This window comes from Triticum aestivum, chromosome 4A (assembly GCF_018294505.1).
Source record: "Triticum aestivum cultivar Chinese Spring chromosome 4A, IWGSC CS RefSeq v2.1, whole genome shotgun sequence".
Lineage (NCBI taxonomy): Eukaryota > Viridiplantae > Streptophyta > Magnoliopsida > Poales > Poaceae > Triticum > Triticum aestivum.
The window spans coordinates 621,256,780-621,277,724 of record NC_057803.1 but is presented as its reverse complement, the minus strand read 5'-3'; the positions used below and the strand labels follow the sequence as shown (position 1 = coordinate 621,277,724).

Here is a 20,945-nt window from a genome sequence, read left to right as displayed (position 1 = left end):
GCCTTGCCTACACCGCCGCCGCCCCTCACCCACGCCACCGCCGCCGCCGCCCAACGCTGCCGCCGCCGGAGCCCCTCACCGGAGACCTCGCCGGAGGTACCGCGCCGCGTCTCTTTTCTTTTCCTCGGATCGTTTTCTTCTAATCGTTCCGATTCTTTTCTTCTCTTCCGATTCGTTTTCTTTCCGGTTCTTTTCTAAACCGTTCCGGTTTTCTAGATCGGTTTTTCGTTTCGGTCTTTTTCTTCGAAAACCCTAGATCGGTTTTCGTTCTTCTTTCGGACCGTTCGTCTCAACGAACGTGATCACCGATTTTTCCCCGGTTAACGACGCCCGTTCGTTTAATCGTTCTTCTTTTCTTTTCGTCGGATTTATTCCGCGATCGTGATCTCAGATCCGATCTTCGTTCTAGTCTTTCTTCTCGCTCGTTTATCGGAATCAGGTGATTCAAGCGCCTGGAGTTTCGTTTCGAAACCGCCGTTCCGTCTAATCAATTTAAACAAGTTTTTGCCCCGGTAAAATTTGACCTAGTTTCAACTTGCTAGAACCGAGTTGTTTTCTTCCGCCGTTTGTTTTTCCGTCGTCTGTTCGGTTCTTTCTTTCTTTGCAACCGGAGTTCTTAAATTGAACTTTCTGGTTCGTTCCCTTGTTCGAGTTTTACCTGTGCATTTGATGAGTACTTATTGTATGCTTGTTGTTTGTCTGCGATAGATCACCCGGATTGCTCCGCTTGTTACTTCGAAACCCTAGGTCTCGCGGATCATCAGCAAGGCAAGTAACACTTTGATCATACCTTTTCTACAACCCAGTTTTATTGCATTAGATCAATCCTTTCTCATTGCATGATTAGGATCTAATTAAATTGTGGGATGGGAAGTAGATGAGGTAGTACCTGTTACCTGTTTATTATCAAACCTTTGGGAGTTACTTCTACGTTTGCTTATTATGCCATGCTATGCTAGTAGATGTGGATTGGGTGAGTGAAATCCATGACAGATGTGAGTTGATAATTTTAATGGTTTATCTAAGGTGGCAACTTAAACACACATCTGGGTGGATTGAGGCACCTGATGTCTATCAGGACTTGCCTGTTTTTTTTCGGATCGCCACCCAGGCTCAAAGGGATCATAAGATAATTCATGCTAGAAACTTTCATGTGCAGCCACATGCTACTATGGGCTCTGGCATAGTTGACTAAGTTGTGCGAACTCTTACGGGGTGGACTAGCAGATGTAGGGGTTGTAGGTGGCACGGTCTACCCCACATGTAAGGTGCTAGCGCTTCTGAAAGACTATGTCTCGGTCATCCGTTTTTCAAACACCATGTAGTGCGGGAAAACAAACAGAGACGATCGAGTCATGTGGGGAAAAGTGCGCAAACCTCTGCAGAGTGTACAAACTAATCATGATTAGCCGTGTCCCCGGTTATGGACAACTTGAGTATCTAGTTCTTGAATATCCTATGAATCTCAACATGTTACTTCTAATTAATGTTGTTGGGTTTTAGTTACTTAATTGGGATTGAGAATGCTGTCAACCATTCTCAATGTTTCACAACCACCATGATAGTTAAATAAATTTATTCCTTTGCAGTAGGGAAAAATTGGCTTTACGCAAAACTGTAACCATAGAGCTTTCCATCGGCCATATATGCATATAGTATAGCTGTTTCATTCCATTACTCTCTATGTGTTACTTTGCAGCATATTCCATGTGCTGACCCGTATTCGGGCTGCAACTTCTTATGTTGCAGACTTTTCAGACGACGAGTAAAGTGCTTTTAGGTCGTGGCCCTATACTCAGTGATGCCGTTGGAGTTGATGGTCCCATTTACCTTCCAAGTCTTCCGCTGTTTTCGACACTATATGGCCTTAAGCCATATTTATTGTAATAAGTCTCTTTGAGACAACGATGTAATAAGTGTGTGATTGCCACTCTGCTATAAATCCTTCGATGTACTGTGTGGTGTCAGCATTACTGATCCAGGGATGACACCTGAGAACAGAGATCAGACTGTTTGAGGTCTGGTCGCTACAAAAAAAATTAAGGCCCAAGCATGCGAAGCTACGAAGCGGTTGTGTATTCTCAAAAAAGAAAAAGGAAGCGGTTGTGTTATCGCTCAAAAAAAGGAAGAAGAGCGAGAGAGAGAGAAGGGAAAGCAGTTGAGAGAGCAGCAGCCATGGAGATGATGGAGGCGCGCGGCGACCTGCGATCGATCCCGGTGGTGCCGCGCGGCGGGGCGCTCTTCTGGCCGGCGGCAGCGCAGGAGCAGATGAGGGCGCTGTCCCCCGGCCCCGACGTCAGCCGGGTCGCGTCCGGCGCGCTCCACGACCTCCGGCAGGCCCTCGCCCTCCCGGCGCTCCCCGCGCGCGCCGCCGAGGGATTCGCGCTCACGATCCTGCCTTAGCACCGCGCTCCCGACGCTCCCCTTCTTCGACGACCTCCTCTTGCGGGCCCACACGCGGGACTGGTTCGCCGATGTGCTCCCCCGCCTCCTCCTCCGCCTCCCGAAGCTGCTCGAGGACCACTACGCCGGCGCCCGGGCCGCGCTCGGGCTCCGCCTCCTGGCCCCCCAGGACGCGGGCGTCGTGCTCTTGGGCTAGGAGCCCGCCGCCGTGCTCTTCTGCCTGTCCCCCACCGCCGGTCACCAATTTCGACGCCTTGTTCGCGTATGCCCCTTGGCTCATTAATTACACTGACTAACAATGTGATCTCCAGGGTAAAAGCAATTAAATGTTGTTACTGATCTCCGGGTTTGATCGGCAAGGCACCGACTAACAATGTGAGGTGACGATTTTGCGTCGTCTGACAGTGATGCTTGGATGAAAGGTAGCGCGCCCCTCTCTGCCCATTCCGGGTAAGTGGTTTCATCTGTTCCATCTTATTGCTTCTGCAGGGTTCCTCTGAAATTAACTACTGTAGCACACAACTTAGTTGGGTTCACCTGTTTCAGTTGTGAATCAGAGGTGAGCTTGTATACCAACATTGTTTCAGACCACATGCCTCTTTACATGAGATGATATAATAGCTTACAAAAAGTTGATTAATTAGTCAGTATCTGGTAGCATCCATCCTAGAATGTGATACCTCCGGGTAGCATACTGTATTTCTTATTGAGATTTAGCTGCTCAACAATCTTGTCTTGTAACAACGTAGAATAGCTACTTGTCCTATGCATCCGCGGAAACGACATTAATTTCCCCCCAACATCTGGGGGCATCTTGGGATTTATGAACTCAGAACAGGCAACTGGTGTATGGTACATCAAGTTCAACTTGCTCATAGCACCATGCCTATGGTAGAAAAATGTCAAGAATATGTCAACAGCTAAACCACAAAGGGTGAAGATGTATTCAAAGAGATGGGAGTAGTTTCTGGAATGAGATCTGAGGAGTGAAGAGCAGATTTGCCAAAACTGTTTCAATTGAGTTTCGTATCTTTTACAAAAGGCCTATTAGAATATTTATTTGTTTTCAAATTAGCATCGCCTGGCAGGCATGCCTTGGACACATACCCATACCAGTTGTATGCGCCATCATAAATTAGGTAGAAATGTACTTCAAGCTGCACCCATGGGCTGCCTGTTCTAGCTTTTATGTAGAATGCTACTTTTGGGTTGTGCAGACCATTCTTAGATTCTATTAAAGGGCCCTGATTCGTGAAATGTTATTTGCTACGTGTCTAAAAAATAACAATGCGTAGATTGGTCTACCATGCTCCACATCATAATAAGCTCAATTTTGAAGTATTTGAGAACTGTTCGAACTTCGAATTGCAGTAACCATCTAGCGTAAGCACAACGGTTCTGAGAAAGAAGAATCAACATGCCCAAAAATGCATAACAGATGAAAAGGGAATAAAGCTAGATATGGTTAAACTTAGACCATGGGAGTAAATACTTGCGAAGAAAGTGTTGAAGGCAAAGACAGTAGTTGAAAAAGGAAATAAAAATAGAAGAAAAAAAGGGCCCAACCAGGTTCGAACCGGTGTCCTATTCATCTGCAGTCAATTGCTCTACCACTGAGCTATGGACCCATTAATATTATTTCAATTAACCCTAATTAATATATAATTGCACAAGCAATTAGACGGTCACTCGTATCCTTGTGTTTAAATATTATTTGGTTCACTCTGTATTATGAATGCAAATTGAATATCAGTTTGTATCCTTACAGATTTATATAGTCATTAGAATGCTAGTTTCGAACTTACGCATACTCATATCAGTTGTATGTGCCATCATAAATTAGGTACACATACTTCAAGCTGTGCTCATGGTTCGCCGACGTGCTCCCCTGCCTTGCCCGCCTCCCCAAGCTGCTCGAGGACCACTACGCCGGCGCCCGGGCCACGCTCGGGCTCCGCCTCCTGGGCTCCCAGGGCGCGGGCGTCGTGCTCTTCGGCCAGGAGCTCGCCGCCGTCCTCTTCTGCTTGTTCCCCGCCGCCAGCCGTGACAAGGCCCGCCTCCCGGCCATCAATTTCGACGCCTTGCTCTCGTATGCCGCTTGGCTCATTATTTACACTTTGCAGGAGTAAAAGCGATTAGCTGTTCTTACTTATCTCCAGGGCACTTACCAACAATGTGAGGTGCCGGTTTTGTGTCGTCTGATAGTGATGCTTGGATGAAAGCTAGCGCGCCCTTCTCTGCCCATTCCGGGTAAGTGGCTTCATCTGTTCCATCTTATTGCTTCTGCACAGTTCCTCTGAAATTAACTAGCACACAACTTAGATGGGTTCACCTGTTTCAGTTGTGAATCAAAGGTTGGCTTGTATACCAACATTGTTTCAGACCATATGCCTCTTTACATGAGACGATATAGCTTACAGAAAGTTGATTAATTAGTTAGTAATCTGGTCGCATCCATCCTAGAATGTGATACCTCCGGGTAGCATACATACTGGATTGCTTATTGAGATTTAGCTGCTCAAGCAATATCAGGACGACAATCTGGTCTTGTAACAACGTAGAACAGCTAGGTACTTGTCTTCATATTTCACATTTCCATTAATATTAAGATATCACCCCTTTTTAGGTGATCCCTTCCATTGCCCTAGGCATCCCCAGGGGCATCTTCGGATTTATGCTCAAAACAGGCAACTGGTGTATGTTACACTTACATCAAGTTCAACTTGCTCATAGTACCATGCCTATGGTAGAAAAGTGTCAAGAAAATATCAACAACTAAACCATAACAGCCTGTTTGTTTCGGGGGAAGTAGTATTAGGGAATGGGAATTAGTAGGGCGTAGTGTTTAAATTCCCTTGTTTGATTGGAGGACATGGGAATTGATGATGGACGGGGAAAGGGAGTTGCCGGTCAAACTCCCACATATCTCTTCCCACGCGGGGCCTAGTAATTGGATGAGGGAATGGGAAATGAGAGAGAGAAAGCCGATCGCCATGTTTGTTGCTCCCACTCCGCAAGCTACGGAAACAAGATTCCCACGACTAACTCCCACCTCCAAACCAAACGTGGGATTGGGATTAACAGTCTACTTTTCATGCCTAATCCTTCAGCTAACTCCCACTTAAAAATTCCCATGCCTTTTCCCTCAAACTGCCAAACACGTTGTAAGGGTGAAGATGTATTCAAAGAGACGGGGGTAGTTTCTAGATTGGCATCTGAGGATTGCCGAGCAAATTTGTCAAAACTGTTTCAATTCAGTTTTGTATCTTTTACGAAGGCCTATTTAGAATATTCATTTGTTTTCAAATTTGCATCCCCTGACAGGCATGCTTTGGGTCCATACTCATACCAGTTGCATGAGCTATCATAAATTAGGTAAAAATGCACTTCAAGGTGAGCCCATGAACTGCTTTCATGTAATATACTACTTTTGGGTTGTGTAGACCATTCTTGGATTCTTTTAAAGGGCCCTGATTCGTGAAATGTTCTCTAGTATGAGCCTAATAATGCATAGATCGGTCTACCATGCTCCACAACATAATGAGCTCAATTTTGGGCATGTCGATTCTTCTTTCTGAGAACCGTTTTGCTAACACTAGATGGTTACCGCTATTTGACCAGTTCTCCAAAATGCATAACATATGAAAAGGGAATAAAGCTAGATAGATATGGTTAAAACTTAGAACATGGAAGTAAATACTTGCGAAGAAAGTGTGGGTTGAAAAAGGAAATAAAAATAGAAGAAAAAAAGGGCCCAGCCAGGTTCAAACCGGTGATCTATTGATCTGCAGTCAATTGCTCTACCACTCAGCTATGGACCCATTAATATTATTGCATTTGACCCTAATAAATATATAATTACACAAGGCAATAAGATACTAGATGGTGCACCCGTATCCTTGTGTTTAAATATTAATTGGTTCACTCTCTATTATGAAATGCAAATATTAATTGAAGATATCACCCCTTTATATGTGATCCCTCCCATTGCCCTAGGCATCCCCGGAAACGACATTCTCCCTCGACATGTGGGGGCATCTTTCAGATTTATGAACTCAAAACAGGGAATTGGTGTATGTTACATCAAGTTCAACTTGCTCATAGTACCATGCCACTTTTGGATTGTGTAGATCATTCTTAGGTTCTTTTAAAGCTAGGGCCCTGATTCGTGAAATGTTCCGCTACATGTCTAACAATGCGTAGATTGGTCTACCATGCTACACAGCATAATAAGCTCAACTTTGGAGTATTTGAGAACTGGTCGAATAGCAGTGACCATCTAGTGCAAAGCACAATGGTTCTCAAAAAGAAGAATCGACATGGCCAAAGATACATATAACATATGAAAAGGGAAAGCTAGATATGGTTAAAACATAGAACATGGAAGTAAATACTTGCGAAGAAAGTGGACACAAGGCAAGACAGTAGTTGAAAATGGAAATAAAAATAGAAGAAGAAAAGGGCCCAACCGGGTTCGAACCGGTGACCTATTGATCTGCAGTCAATTGCTCTACCACTGAGCTATGGACCCATTAATATTATTTAAGTTGACCCTTATAGATATATAATTAGAGAAGCAATTAGACGGTCACTCTATCCTTGTGTTTAAATATTAATTGGTTCACTCTGTATGATGAATGCAAATTGAATATCATTTTGTATCCTTACAGATTTAGATACGCATTAGAATGCTAGTTAGGAACTTACACATACTCATATCAGTTGTATGCGCCATCATAGATTAGGTACACATACTTCAAGCTGTGCTCATGGTTCGCGGACGTGCTCCCCTGCCTCGCCCGCCTCCTCCTCCGCCTCCCCACGCTGCTCGAGGACCACTACGCCGGTGTCCGGGCCGCGCTCGGGCTCCGCCTCCTCGGCTCCCAGGGCGCGGGCATTGTGCTCTTCGGCCAGGAAGCTGACCCCCCGTGCTCTTCTGCCTGTTCCCCACCGCGACGTGGCGAAGCCCGCTTCCCGGCCATCAATTTTGACACCTTGTTCGTGTATGCCCCTTGACTCATTATTTACACCTTGTAGGGGTAAAAGCGATAGCTGTTCTTACTGATCTCCAGGGTTTTATCGGCAGGGCACTGACCAACAATGTGAGGTGCCGGTTTTTGTGTCGTCTGACAGTGATGCTTGGATGAAAGCTAGCGTGCCCCTCTCTGCCCATTCCGGGTAAGTGGTTTCATCTGTTCCATCTTATTGATTCTGCACAGTCCCTCTGAAATTAACTATTAGCACACAACTTAGTTGGGTTCACCTGTTTCAGTTGTGAATCAAAGGCGAGCTTGTATACCAATATTGTTTCACACCATATGGTTTCATTTGTTCCATCTTATTGCTTCTGCACAGTTCCTCTGAAATTAAGTATTAGCACACAACTTAGTTGGGTTCACCTGTTTCAGTTGTGAATCAAAGGCGAGCTTGTATACCAATATTGTTTCACGCCATATGCCTCTTTACACGAGATGATGTATAGCTTACAAAAATTTGATTAATTAGTTAGTACTCCCTCTGTAAAGAAATATAAGAGCATCTGGTATACTGGATTGCTTATTGAGATTTAGCTGCTCAAGCAATATGAGGGCAACAATCTGCTCTTGTAACAACATAGAATAGCTTCTTGTCTTCCTATTTCACAGTTCCATCAATATTTTGGTCTATAAAGAAGTGAAGATATCACATGTGGGGGCATCTTGGGATTTTATGAACTCAAAACAGGGAACTGGTGTATGTTACATCAAGTTCAACTTGCTCATACTACCATACCACTTTTGGGTTGTGTAGACCATTCTTAGATTCTTTTTAAAGGGCCCTGATTTGAGAAATGTTCCTTGCTACATGTCTAACAATGCGTAGATTGCTCTTCCATGCTCCACACAATAATAAGCTCAATTTTGGAGTATTTGAGAACTGGTCGAATAGCAGTAACCATCTAGTGTAAGCACAACGGTTCTCAGAAAGAAGAATCAACACGCACTTAGAACATTACTTGCGAAGAAAGTGGAGAAGGCCAAGACAGTAGTTGAAAAAGGAAATAAAAAATAGAATAGAACAAGGGCCCAACTCAAAACAGGGAACTGGTGTATGTTACATCAAGTTCAACTTGCTCATACTACCATACCACTTTTGGGTTGTGTAGACCATTCTTAGATTCTTTTTAAAGGGCCCTGATTTGTGAAATGTTCCTTGCTACATGTCTAACAATGCGTAGATTGCTCTTCCATGCTCCACACAATAATAAGCTCAATTTTGGAGTATTTGAGAACTGGTCGAATAGCAGTAACCATCTAGTGTAAGCACAACGGTTCTCAGAAAGAAGAATCAACACGCACTTAGAACATTACTTGCGAAGAAAGTGGAGAAGGCCAAGACAGTAGTTGAAAAAGGAAATAAAAAATAGAATAGAACAAGGGCCCAACCCGGTTCGAACCGGTGACCTATTGATCTGCAGTCAATTGCTCTACCACTGAGATATGGACCCATTAGTATTATTTCATTTTACCCTAGTATATATATATATATACACAAACAATAAGATTGGCTATGGGTTAGTATCCTTGTGTTTGAATATTAATTGGTTCACTATGTATTGTTAATGCAAATTGAATATTAGCTTGCATCCTTAGAGATTTAGATATGGATTAGAATGCTAGTGTTTATTTTTGCATGGTAGTACGTGTCTTATTTATATCATAAGGACCATAGTACAAGCCACGTACGTACTGACCTGCCAAAGCTGAAAATAATAGAACGCTAGCCTTTGAACAAAGAAACACTAGCCTTTGAACAAAGAAACACTAGCCATGGAGTAAAATTACAAACAAGACCGAAGAAATCTTTGACCTTGGCACCAACACCCGACACCTGTCTCTGACACCACCACAACAGCCATCAAACAAAAAATTGACGGATCACCTCCACACCCCGAGCTCGACGTGGCTCCATCGTTGATATGTAGCTTTACAGACCTCCAAGGTGGCTCGCCAAAGGCGAAACCATTCCCGTTGAATAAATCAGATTGAGGCAACACCTGGACACGCCATCGAACTCCAGATCTGGCACCCCCACATGACTAAGACGTCGGAGGAGGAAATCATACCTGTCATCCACGTACCACAAAGCTAGCATACGACCCACTATCTTCCAGATGCCGTCGATGCAGACCACAATCTGCATCCGTCCTTGGACTACCTCCCAAGCTCCGCGCCGACACTGGAGAAAACACCGTCACAATGGCGAAGCCCGAGGACATAGGTTCACCGCGAGGATGCCACCGTCATACCATCCTTACTTGAACAAACTGGATTCCAAATCCAACCCCAACCATAGGCCCGACCGCCTTCTCGGAGTAGGATCTGAAGAAACTTTATTCACCGACGCTGAAGCCAAGACGATGAACAACCTTGAAACTAAGCTACTTTGGCCTAAAACTATCCACACACGTGGGTCCGGTTACCCCCCTCACCACTGACGACCGAGGTCATTAACGAAGGGGAGCCGCCGGAGGAACTCCCTGACAAGGGCGAGGGCAAGATCACGTCTAACTTGTAGAGGATGAAAGAACGGCATTGGAACGCTAGTTAGGAACTTACACATATGCATATCAACCGTATGTGCCATCGCAAATTAGGTGCACGTACTTTACGGCTGTGCTCATGGATTGCCAGTTCCTGGGTTATGAAAACTATTTTTAGATTGAAGGGGCTTCATTGGATAAATGGTCTTCCTACATGTCTAAAAATACGTAATATTAGTCTATCATGCTGCACATAATATACATAATTGCCTTAATTTTGAAGTATTTGAGAACTATTCAAATAGTAATAGTGGTAACCATCTAATGTATGTAACCATAACAATTCTCTCAAGGAAGAATCGACATGGCAAAAATGCATAACGGATCAGAAGGAATTAAGCATATGGCAAAGAAGGAGTAAAACACTTGAGAAGAAAGTGTGGAGGGGCAAGACAGTATATAGAAATTAAAAAAAAAAGGAAAAAACATAGAGGGCCCAACCGGGTTCAAACCGGTGACCTATTGATCTGCAGTCAATTGCTCTACCACTGAGCTATGGACCCATTGATATTGTTGCATTTGACCCTAATAAATATATAATTACACAAGCAATAAGATAGACGGTGCATGCACACATATCCTTGTGTTTAAATATTATTTGGTTCACTCTGTATTATGAATGGAAATTGAACATCAGTTTGTATATGGATATAATGGATTAGAACGCTAGTTATGAACTTACACATGCTCATATCAGTTCCATGTGCCAAGCTTTTATGTAACAAGCTATTTTTGGGTTTGCCTATTCTTAGATTCTTTTGAAGGGGCCTAATTGGAGAAATGTTCTTCCTACATGTCTAAAAGTACATATATCAGTCTATCATGCTCCACAGAGTATAATACATAATCGCCTTAATTTTGAAGTAATTGATAACTATTCAAACAGTGGTAACCATCTAAATTCTAATGTAAGCATAACAATCCTGTGAAAGAATTGACATGCACAAAAATACATAATGAATGAAAAGGAATAAAGCTAGATATATGGTAAAAAAAGAAGTAATACTTGCGAAGAAAGTGTGGAAGGACAAGACAGTAGTTGAAAAAGGAAATAAAAATATAAAGAAAAAAACAATAGGGCCCAACCGGGTTCGAACCGGTGACCTATTGATCTGCAGTCAATTGCTCTACCACTGAGCTATGGACCCTTTGTTGTTGTTTAATTCGAGCCTAAATATTTGTAAGACCGTCGATGAGCTGTGAGTATCATTGTATCAATATTGGGTGCTAATGGTCTCGTGTCATATTTGACTGTCTCTGTTGCATATTTTCACTGATATTCTGTTGCAATGTACTCCCTCCGTCCCTTAATATAAAAGATGTTTAACTTGCAAAAACATCTTATATTGTGGGACGGAGGGGGTATTTGGAAAAATGGTTTAGAATTTTTATGCTACTGCTCGTCTCATCTTGCCTTTTTACTGACATGATTTTTTTTCTGAGTCTTTTCTTCCGGATTAATAATAAAACAATGATCTGATATGACTGCATCTCCCATTTTCTATGCTTGCATGTTTATCGGTGCAGGGTACCAAAAAGGGTGTGCCATTGCCCACAAAAATGGCGAGAATACGTGAAAACAAGGATTGTTCCGAGACGCAAAACGGTGTACTATAACCGACGAAAACGGTAAAAAACACAAAAATGGGGAGTTTTCAGGACATCCTAGTAACTCTGTACCCGGATCCACTGGATATGCCTAACACTGTAGTAACCATTTACTAGGATCTGTCGGACCTTGAATGTCTTGAGATCTCAAAACGGTGTGCCTTCATAGTTATACCTCCTGAAAAGGATGAAACAATGGCATTTGTACTGGTAGGAGGATCTTAGGACCAAAGCTGATCAGACTAGAGAAGAAAAGCTTAAATTCTTGTCATTTGGACAAGACACGTTACAAAGTAGAAGCAAATGGGCATCTTGGTACCCAACGCAGTATTTTTCAACTTTCTCCATATTTGCAGCGGATGTCGCTTGTATTATTCCACGTATTAGCAAGTTCACATTTATTCACAAAAAAAGCAAGTTAACATCACAGTTATGAAATAGACTGTTTTGACCTGACTCTCACTCTTGAAGCCGGGTCAATTCCTTTGAGTGTTAAGTACAAAAATATCAATACAAAGCACATCAGCTTAGCTGTACATGGATAAGGGAGACCCCACCCTGATTGAGAGTTATAAGCCTGGTACATTGTCTTTATTCATCTGTCCAAGATGTGTCATTCTCCTTGAGGACTTTTCATCAAGCTTGGCGGCCGCAAAAGTCGAACTTGGTCTACTTGCATTGAAAAGCTCTTGTCTGTTGACATGGGTGACACTGAAGCACTCTGTATGCACTCACCTAGAAATTTATGGTATACAAGTAGTACTTGTGCTGCCATAGCTGAAACCATCTCTGCAACCATGGCTCCTACTCTTTCACTTCTGCTTGCCACCACTTCCATAGCTCTGCTCTTATTTTCAAGAGCTGTGGCACATGACGCTCTGTCGTTGGGATCCTCTCTAGCCGTCGAAGCCTTCCAAACCGACGTGCTGCAATCACCGGATGGCACCTTCTCCTGCGGCTTCTACAGCATCTACACCAACGCCTTCACATTTTCGATATGGTACTCCAAGGCGGCAGACAAAACCGTCGTGTGGAGTGCAAATCGCGACCGCCCTGTCCATGTCAAAAGGTCAGTCCTGACCTTGCAGAGAGATGGCAATATGTTCCTGATAGATTATGATGGCACAATTGTGTGGCAAGCTGGTGGCAACTTCACAAATATTCAGCATGCTCAGCTGTTGAATACTGGGAATTTTATCTTGAAGGCTACCAATGGTAAGACAATATGGCAGAGTTTTGATTCACCCACGGACACTATACTGCCGACGCAACACTTCACTGCTTCTACAAAGTTAGTGCCTACAACCCGGTCACATGATTCTGGTAACTACATATTCCGTTTCAGCGATCTTTCGGTACTGTCACTTATATATGACATTCCTGAAGTTTCGGATATATACTGGCCAGACCCTGACCAGACTCTCTATGAGGATAATAGAAACCAGTATAACAATACTAGACTGGGGATTTTGGACAGTAATGGGAGTTTTGGGTCGAGTGATTTTGCTGATGGCCAGCCACTGGTGGCCTGTGATGCAGGACCAGGGATTAAGAGAAGGCTAACTCTAGATCCTGATGGTAATCTCCGGTTATATAGCTTGAATGACTTAGATGGGTCATGGTCAGTTTCAATGGCAGCAATGTCTCAACCTTGCAACGTCCACGGCTTATGCGGTCCTAATGGAATCTGTCACTACTCACCTAAACCTACATGTTCGTGTGCACCAGGCTATGTGATGAGCAACCCGGGTAATTGGACTGAAGGCTGCAGCGCTATTGTCAACATAACATGTGATCATCAGGAACCTATGAAGTTTGTGAAACTCAAGCATACAGATTTTTGGGGCTCTGATCAGAAACATTTGCTCTCGGTTTCCTTTTATTATTGTAGGAATATCTGCATGAATGACTGCACCTGCAAAGGCTTTCAGTACCAGGAAGATACATCCTCATGCTATCCAAAAGCTAGTCTTTTCAGTGGACGGACCTACCCAACAAATGATGCGCGGACAATATATCTCAAGCTTCCTGCCAGGGTAAATGTTTCGAACACAATTTTCCCTCGCTCCGATGTGTTTGATCCTGCACCACCTCATCTTAACTGCAATCAAATGAGCATACCACCAATTCTAGAAGCGCATAACACCGATGTGGAAGAACCAAAGTGGCTCTACTTCTACGGTTTCATAGTTGCATTTTTTGTCGTTGAGGTTTCCTTCATAGCATTCACATGGTTCTTTGTTTTGAGAAGAGAGCTTAGGCCATCAGAAGTATGGGCGACCGAGGAAGGATACAAGGTGATGACCAGTCATTTCAGAAGATACAGTTACAGAGAACTTGTGAAGGCAACAATGAATTTCAAAGTTGAGCTGGGAAGGGGAAGCTCGGGCGTGGTGTACAAAGGTGTCTTAGAAGATGAAAGACCAGTTGCTCTGAAGAAGCTGAAGCATGTAAGTCGGGGCAAAGAAGAGTTCCAAGCTGAGCTGAGTGTGATTGCTAGGATTAACCACATGAATCTAGTGAGAATATGGGGGTTTTGTTCGGAAGGATCTCACCGGCTGTTGGTTTGTGAATATGTCCAGAATGGCTCACTGGCTAGCATTTTGTTCAGTGACAACATCTTGTTGGACTGGAAGCAACGGTTCAATATTGCATTAGGTGTTGCGAAAGGGTTAGCCTACCTTCATCATGAGTGCCTAGAATGGGTCATTCACTGTGATGTGAAACCCGAGAATATACTCTTGGACCAAAACTTTGAGCCTAAGATCACCGACTTTGGGCTGGCAAAGTTACTAAACCGAGGTGTGTCCAACCAGAACACATCTCATGTCCGAGGAACCACAGGCTACATTGCTCCTGAGTGGATCTCCCGCCGCCCTATCACGTCGAAAGTCGACGTGTATAGCTACGGGGTCATGCTTCTTGAGCTTTTATCTGGAAGCAGAGTATCGGAGTTGACCGTCGGTTCAGATGCAGAGGTGCACATGGTGCTCAGGAAGCTTGTGACAATGCTTGCAGATAAACTGGAAGGAAGTGATGAATCTTGGATCGATGAATTTGTGGACTGCAAATTGGGTGGGCAATTCAGCTATGTGCAGGCTAGAACATTAATAAAATTGGTCGTTTCTTGTTTGGAGGAAGATACAAGAAAGAGGTCGACCATGGAATCTGTTGTTCAGACTCTCCTAACATTACATGAAGATGATAAGTCGTAGTAGTAAATTTTTTTTGCGTAAAAGTAGTACTAGTAATTTGATTTTGTTAGTATGTTTTAAATAAAGTGATGATATTTTATTGTAAGGTCAAGGATGTATGTGTGCAACAATGTGGAACAACTATGATATTTTTTCTAATCGTAGTCATTGATTAAAAAGATGTAATAGATCGATGCTAATACATAAGTGTGGGACAGATTTAGTAAGCAATAAAGTGAAAGACGGGGTAGTTGCACATGTGAGGCCATGTGTATGATTGCCATCAGTGTGTTGTATCTTGATTTCCAGCCTTAAGAGTAAAAGGTGGTTAGGCCATGAGTTACATTTTGAAGATGTCAAGATCGCGTCCAGCTTTGTTCGCCTTTAATAGCATTACTTATGTGTATCCTAATTAGATTATTTTAAATTGATTTTTTATGGAGGGTTTGCAAAAAAGATTACATCAGAGATAATGTAGACTTTACGGTTCAATTGAAGAATTTTATTTTGTTTCTCTAAAGTTTATGCAAAGCATATATATTTGGTCCTTCAAAAAAATGTTGTGCTACATTTCCCTCATGTTTTCAAACAGGACATGGGCCGTCCAAAACAAGACATAGGGCTGATGTATCCCCAGTTTTGAATCTCACTTTGCCTTGCCAAATGGCGGTCAAAGTCAGCTCCAATGCCACGTCATATCTTCTTCTTCTCTCTCCGTGGCAGGCATTTTGTCGAGCACCTTGTGAGCCGCGACGACCCTGCACATTTCCCTTGCCGCCGGCGGGGAGAGCAAGGGTACTCGATGAGATCAGCCAGATACAGCGACGGGTTTTTCTTAAACACAGTACAGATGCAATCGCTCATATACACACGCATACACTCACCTCTATAAACGCACACACGCACACCTTATCCCTATGAGCACCTTCGAAAAACTGAGCTGGCATATCATCTTGAAATTTACGAAGTCATCGTAGGCACCTCGTCGTCGACGGGAACGTTTCCTCTTACTGAATGCGCATTGCCGAAAATTCTGAAATAAATGCGAGCACCAGAATTTGAACCCTGGTGGGCTGGAGATACTACAGTCCCATTAACCATCCAACCACATGTTGGTTGGCAACACAACGACGGGTTGATGCAGTCTGGCCTGGGTGGAAGGCGTGGCAGCAAGCCGGGAGGACCCGTGCTCGTGCTTGTTCATGAACCCGGAGCTCCTGCACATCCGAAGCGAACGAGCGCATGTAGGATCGGAAGTATGTCTAGAGGGAGGGGGGGTGATTAGACTACTTGACCAAATAAAAATCTAGCATTTTCCCAATTTTAAATCTTGGCAGATTTTAGCAACTTAGCACTAGTCAAGCAATCAACCTACACATGCAAATCTAAGAGTATAGCAGCGGAATGTAAAATATTGCACATGAAGGTAAATGGAGGAGTTTGGAGGGAGCAAACACAATGTAGACACAGAGATTTTTGGCGTGGTTCCGATAGGTGGTGCTATCGTACATTGGTGAAGACTTCAACCCATGAAGGGTAACGGTTGCACGAGTCCACGGAGGGCTCCACCCACGAAGGGTCCACGAAGAAGCAACCTTGTCTATCCCACCATGACCATCGCCCATGAAGGACTTGCCACACTAGGGTAGATCTTCACGAAGTAGGCGATCTCCTTGCCCGTACAAACTTCTTGGTTTAACTCCACAATCTTGACGGAGGCTCCCAAGTGACACCTAACCAATCTAGGAGACACCACTCTCCAAAAGGTAATAAATGGTGTGTTGATGATGAACTCCTTGCTCTTGTGTTTCAAATGATAGTCTCCCCAACACTCAACTCTCTCTCACTGATTTGTATTTGGTGGAAAGAATATTTGAGTGGAAATCAACTTGGAGAAGACTAGAGATCAAGATTCATATGGTTGGAATGGAATATCTTTGTCTCAACACATGAGTAGGTGGTTCTCTTTCAAAAAATGAATGTTGAAAGTGTAGGCATGTTCTGATGGCTCTCTCCAAGAATGAAGAGTGGGTGGAGGGGTATATATAGCCTCCACATAAAATCTAACCGTTACACACAAATCACCAAACTCGGTGGGACCGAATAATGAAACTCGGTCAGATCGATTTAGTTCAAAATGTGAACGTTAGGGTTTTCGGTGGGACCGACATGTCAACTCGGTGGGACCAATTTCATTAGAGTTAGGGCATAACGTAATCTCGGTGAGACCGATTACACAAACTCGGTGGGACCGATTTTGGTAATAGGCTAACCAAAGAGTTGGTCAGGCAAACTCGATGGGACCGATTTGCTCATCTCGGTGAGACCGAAACGTTACGAAGGGGAAACAGAGAGTTTGCATTGCGAACTCGGTGGGACCGATCGCTCATCTCGGTTGGACCTAAACGTTATGAAGGGAAACATAGAGTTTGCAATCCCATCTCGGACCGAGATCCCTGTCGGTGAGACCGAAATGACTAGGGTTTGTGGCAGTGGCTATGTCAAGAGAACTCGGTGGCGCCGGATGGAATATTTCGGCGGGGCCGAGTTTGACTTTTGGTTTGGGACACATGTGGATATGAGAAAGTGGTTGAGAGTTTTTGAGCGTATCACTAAATATTTTGAGCAAGCAATCCATTAAGCAACACCTCATACCCTTTTAATAGTATTGGCTTTTTCTATGAACTCAATGTGATCTTGGATCACTAAAAGTAAAATGTAGAGTCTTGAGCTTTAGAGCTTGAGTCAATTTTTTGTCCTTAGCATTTTGAGGGGTCCACATTCTTAATCCATGGCATGCCAATCATTGAGTTTTTCTGAAATATTTATCTTGAAATAGCATTAGCTCAATGAATTATATGTTGTTAATAATTATCAAAACCACTCAGGAATAGTTGCACTTTCAGCGTACCGGTACCAGCTCTTTCAGGGTGACTTCACACCCAAGTCCTGTAAAACTACCATGATCAATTGATTATGAACGCATTTGCTATCTTCTCCCTACTTAATATATAAATGCCAACGATACGCTGGTTCTTTCAAAAAGGTACCATATGAATGCCAGCGATACGTTGGTTCTTTCAAAAAGGTACCAGTCCTCACTATCAGTGAAACTTAAGCGGCAGGACACGAGCTTGCTTGGAGATCCGTTCATGAAAGAGAGACTAAAAATGTGCAGTGTGCTTATGCATGATGGAAGCACATCGACATGGCTCGGCCCCGTTCGCTCCTTCTACAGCCAGATCACAGGCACTGCTGGCCAAGACACCATTCAAGTTGAGTAAATAGCAAAAAATAAAATAAGATACCACATTTGGGGCTAGCGTTAGTACAAAATTACCACTTACTTTAGTTTCTCAAAAAGACACTGCTATTTTGGTTGACTGTTTGAAAAAAACACTAGTGACTGAAGCGTTAACATTTAACCGCGATTATGACAAGGTTGGCCCCCACTTGACATGGCATAAAAGTCAACACCGTCAGCTTTGACTGTTATGACATGGGAAGCACACATGTAGGCCCCTTTCAAAAACAAGCAACCGGGTCCATGTAACTTTTTAAACAAAGCAATCAGGTCCATCTAACTTTTTCGAAAAAAACAATAGAGTCCCTGTAACTTTTTTAAAGAAGTAATTGGGTCCTTGTGCTGGCACTGGTCGTGGCTGCACCGGCCGACCGTGTTGGTGACAGGTCGTGGCTGTTGTGGCCTTGGCTATGTCGTTGTGGTGCTGTTGCCCTCTATCGCGGTTGTTGTTGCTTGCTGCTAAGCACAAGCTCCAACTAAAAGGAAGGCTGACGAGGGCGGCGTCAGCAAGGCCCAAAGCTTGCAGCGCCTCCTCTTCATGTGCGGCCACGCGGGCTTCTTCTCCGGCGCCCTCCAGCATGGAAGGCCACCAGAGCAGTAGGAAGGTCACCGGTGCATGAGAGGGTGGCTGGGCGCTAGCTGGGAGCAAGAGGGAGCGGTTGGGCGCCGTCTGGAAGCAGCATGAGGCGGTGGCGGGGGTGTGGGCGGGCTTCTTGCCGATAGCAGTACTCAGGCGACCAACTGTCCGGCCACTATAGCGAGCGTGGTGGACTACTGTAGAGAAAAGGATCCTCGATGGGATACAGAGAAAAGGGAGAGATAGGAGAAGAAGGTGACATGTGGGCCCTACCTGGTCATAACGGCCAGCTTAACTGTTTGCATAATAGTGTTGACTTTTTTTGCCACGTGAAACTGACGAGCGGGCCCTCCATGTCATAAACTGGACTAAGACATAACCATTTCACTCATTAGTGTTTTTTTGGAAAAACCAACCAAAATAGTGATAGTAGGAGCTTTTCGAGAAATTAAAGAAAGTGGTAGTTTTCGTAACACTAGCTCCAAATGTGGTAGGTTTCTGCTATTTACTCCATTCAAGTTCGAACAAGGGAACTCAAGTTAGAGCAGGGGAAATGATATTCTACGCATAGTAAGTAGTTATCTCTTTCCTTCAAATTATTTGAAGTTCTAATTTTTTTAAACAAAAATGCTAAATGGAGGACAAGCTCCATGGAGCTCTTTTTTGATTTTTTTCTTTCCAAAATCAGCATTTTGAAGTTCTAAAAAATCACACACGTTTATATGGATGTATACTACATGTGTGTAAAATTTGAAGGTGATGTACATTATGGTGAGCGCCACACAAAAATGAGAGAAAATGTTATTTTTGAAAATGATGGACATTAATGCATTTCATTGTCAGACTTTACACAAATGTAGAATACATCCACATCAATGCGTACGATTTTTTCAGAATTTTTCGAAACATCAAAATGTGTCTTTTGATATATTTTTTAAACTCCATGGAGCTCGTCCTCCAAAATGTCCTACTTTGTCTAAGATCAAACTTCTTTAAGTTTGCCCGGATCTATAGAAAAATATCAGTATCTACAACATCAAATTAGTTTAATTAGACTGGTCATAAAATGTATATTTATACTACATACATATTTGATGTTAGCAACATACTTTTCTATATATTTAGTCAAACAAAGAAAAAATATTAATCAGTACAAAGCTTGAACTTCAAATAATTTAAACGGAGATAGTAGTACACTATAATAAGAAAACTTATCCAGTCAAAGTAACTTGTCTAGAGAGGAAATCATAGGGGGTGGCTAGATAAGTCTAAGGTGAGCATTGATTGATATTGGCAAAGTTGGGGGTACTGGTTTCAAGGACTATCGGGTAGGGATTGATTCAGCTCAGTCTACCACTACAAAGTTAAGATTTAAGATATCAAATTGTAGATCATACTAGTTCTTGGACATATGTTTCTCTGCAAGCCATGCATGTCATGTGGAATAAACACATGTTTTTTATACTATGAACTAACATGCATATTCGAAAAAGCAATGCACAAACATGCTTTGTTTTAAAGGTTAAGTCAGAACGACAAACTTTATGTTTAAATCTGAACTCATTTGTAATACTTTGGTGTGAAGATGTTGGAACCATGTGCCACCGGGAAGGAACACATACTGATCTAATGATTTACTTGATAACCTTTACCTAGTTGGTGATTATTATAAACAATATCACCTCAATGCAAGCCGCTAATTATTGATCCCACCGAAACATGTTAGACATTTGATAGAAAAAATCACTAACGGAATGGTCAACAATTCGATAGAAGTCCTTATAAACACAATATGCACTCTAGAGTTTACTATATTTGCTTAGACCTAATCATGTGCTGCTATCAAGATATTTGTTAGATTGTATGCTTTTTAGGTCTCTACCAATATTTTTATAAATATTACCCCCTCGCCCCTACACACACACTATAGTTCATGAAAAGTAGCATACATTATTCATTGAAGCATGCGTTTTGTCCTACTTCATTTTTCACATTAAAACATGATTTGTTATAAAGATGCAAACCTTCTAAAAAATAAAGTGCTAACCTAAGTTTTGTTAAAACATATGGCAACATCACATAATATTACAATTTAATGGCATACATTGGAACCATATAAGTAAAAACACTATAGTCCACATTAATAATATTTTTATGTGATTAATTATACTCCTAAGTAATCAAAGTTGATATGCGTTTTGATATAAGTAAATAATGACAAAGTATAAAAGTTTGATATAAATAGTATTTATTTTAACTAGACTCGACCTAAAATTT

At 42.8% G+C, this 20,945-nt stretch overlaps 1 protein-coding gene and 5 non-coding genes across 9 annotated transcripts; 1 reads left to right on the top strand and 5 right to left on the bottom strand.

Moving 5' to 3' along the window:
* Nucleotides 1–2,108: 2,108 nt before the first annotated feature.
* Nucleotides 2,109–14,968, top strand: LOC123087668 (putative receptor protein kinase ZmPK1). 4 transcript variants are annotated; one of them, XM_044509715.1, is made up of 6 exons: nt 2,109–2,853; nt 4,247–4,653; nt 5,728–5,796; nt 7,149–7,406; nt 7,490–7,581; nt 11,513–14,968. In XM_044509715.1, the coding sequence occupies exon 6, from the start codon at nt 12,295–12,297 to the stop codon at nt 14,806–14,808; it is 2,514 nt and encodes an 837-aa protein (XP_044365650.1). In that variant the 5' UTR covers nt 2,109–2,853; nt 4,247–4,653; nt 5,728–5,796; nt 7,149–7,406; nt 7,490–7,581; nt 11,513–12,294; the 3' UTR covers nt 14,809–14,968. The 4 variants fall into 4 exon arrangements, with proteins under 4 accessions (XP_044365650.1, XP_044365649.1, XP_044365651.1 ...); XM_044509714.1 differs by having other exon boundaries at nt 7,144–7,406; XM_044509716.1 differs by having other exon boundaries at nt 7,144–7,406; nt 7,476–7,581.
* Nucleotides 3,960–4,031, bottom strand: TRNAC-GCA (transfer RNA cysteine (anticodon GCA)). The gene has a single exon. It is a non-coding gene; the product is annotated as a tRNA-Cys (tRNA).
* TRNAC-GCA (transfer RNA cysteine (anticodon GCA)) lies at nt 6,863–6,934 on the bottom strand. Its single transcript has one exon. It is a non-coding gene; the product is annotated as a tRNA-Cys (tRNA).
* Nucleotides 8,819–8,890, bottom strand: TRNAC-GCA (transfer RNA cysteine (anticodon GCA)). The gene has a single exon. It is a non-coding gene; the product is annotated as a tRNA-Cys (tRNA).
* Nucleotides 10,417–10,488, bottom strand: TRNAC-GCA (transfer RNA cysteine (anticodon GCA)). Its single transcript has one exon. It is a non-coding gene; the product is annotated as a tRNA-Cys (tRNA).
* On the bottom strand, nt 11,062–11,133 carry TRNAC-GCA (transfer RNA cysteine (anticodon GCA)). Its single transcript has one exon. It is a non-coding gene; the product is annotated as a tRNA-Cys (tRNA).
* Nucleotides 14,969–20,945: the final 5,977 nt, after the last annotated feature.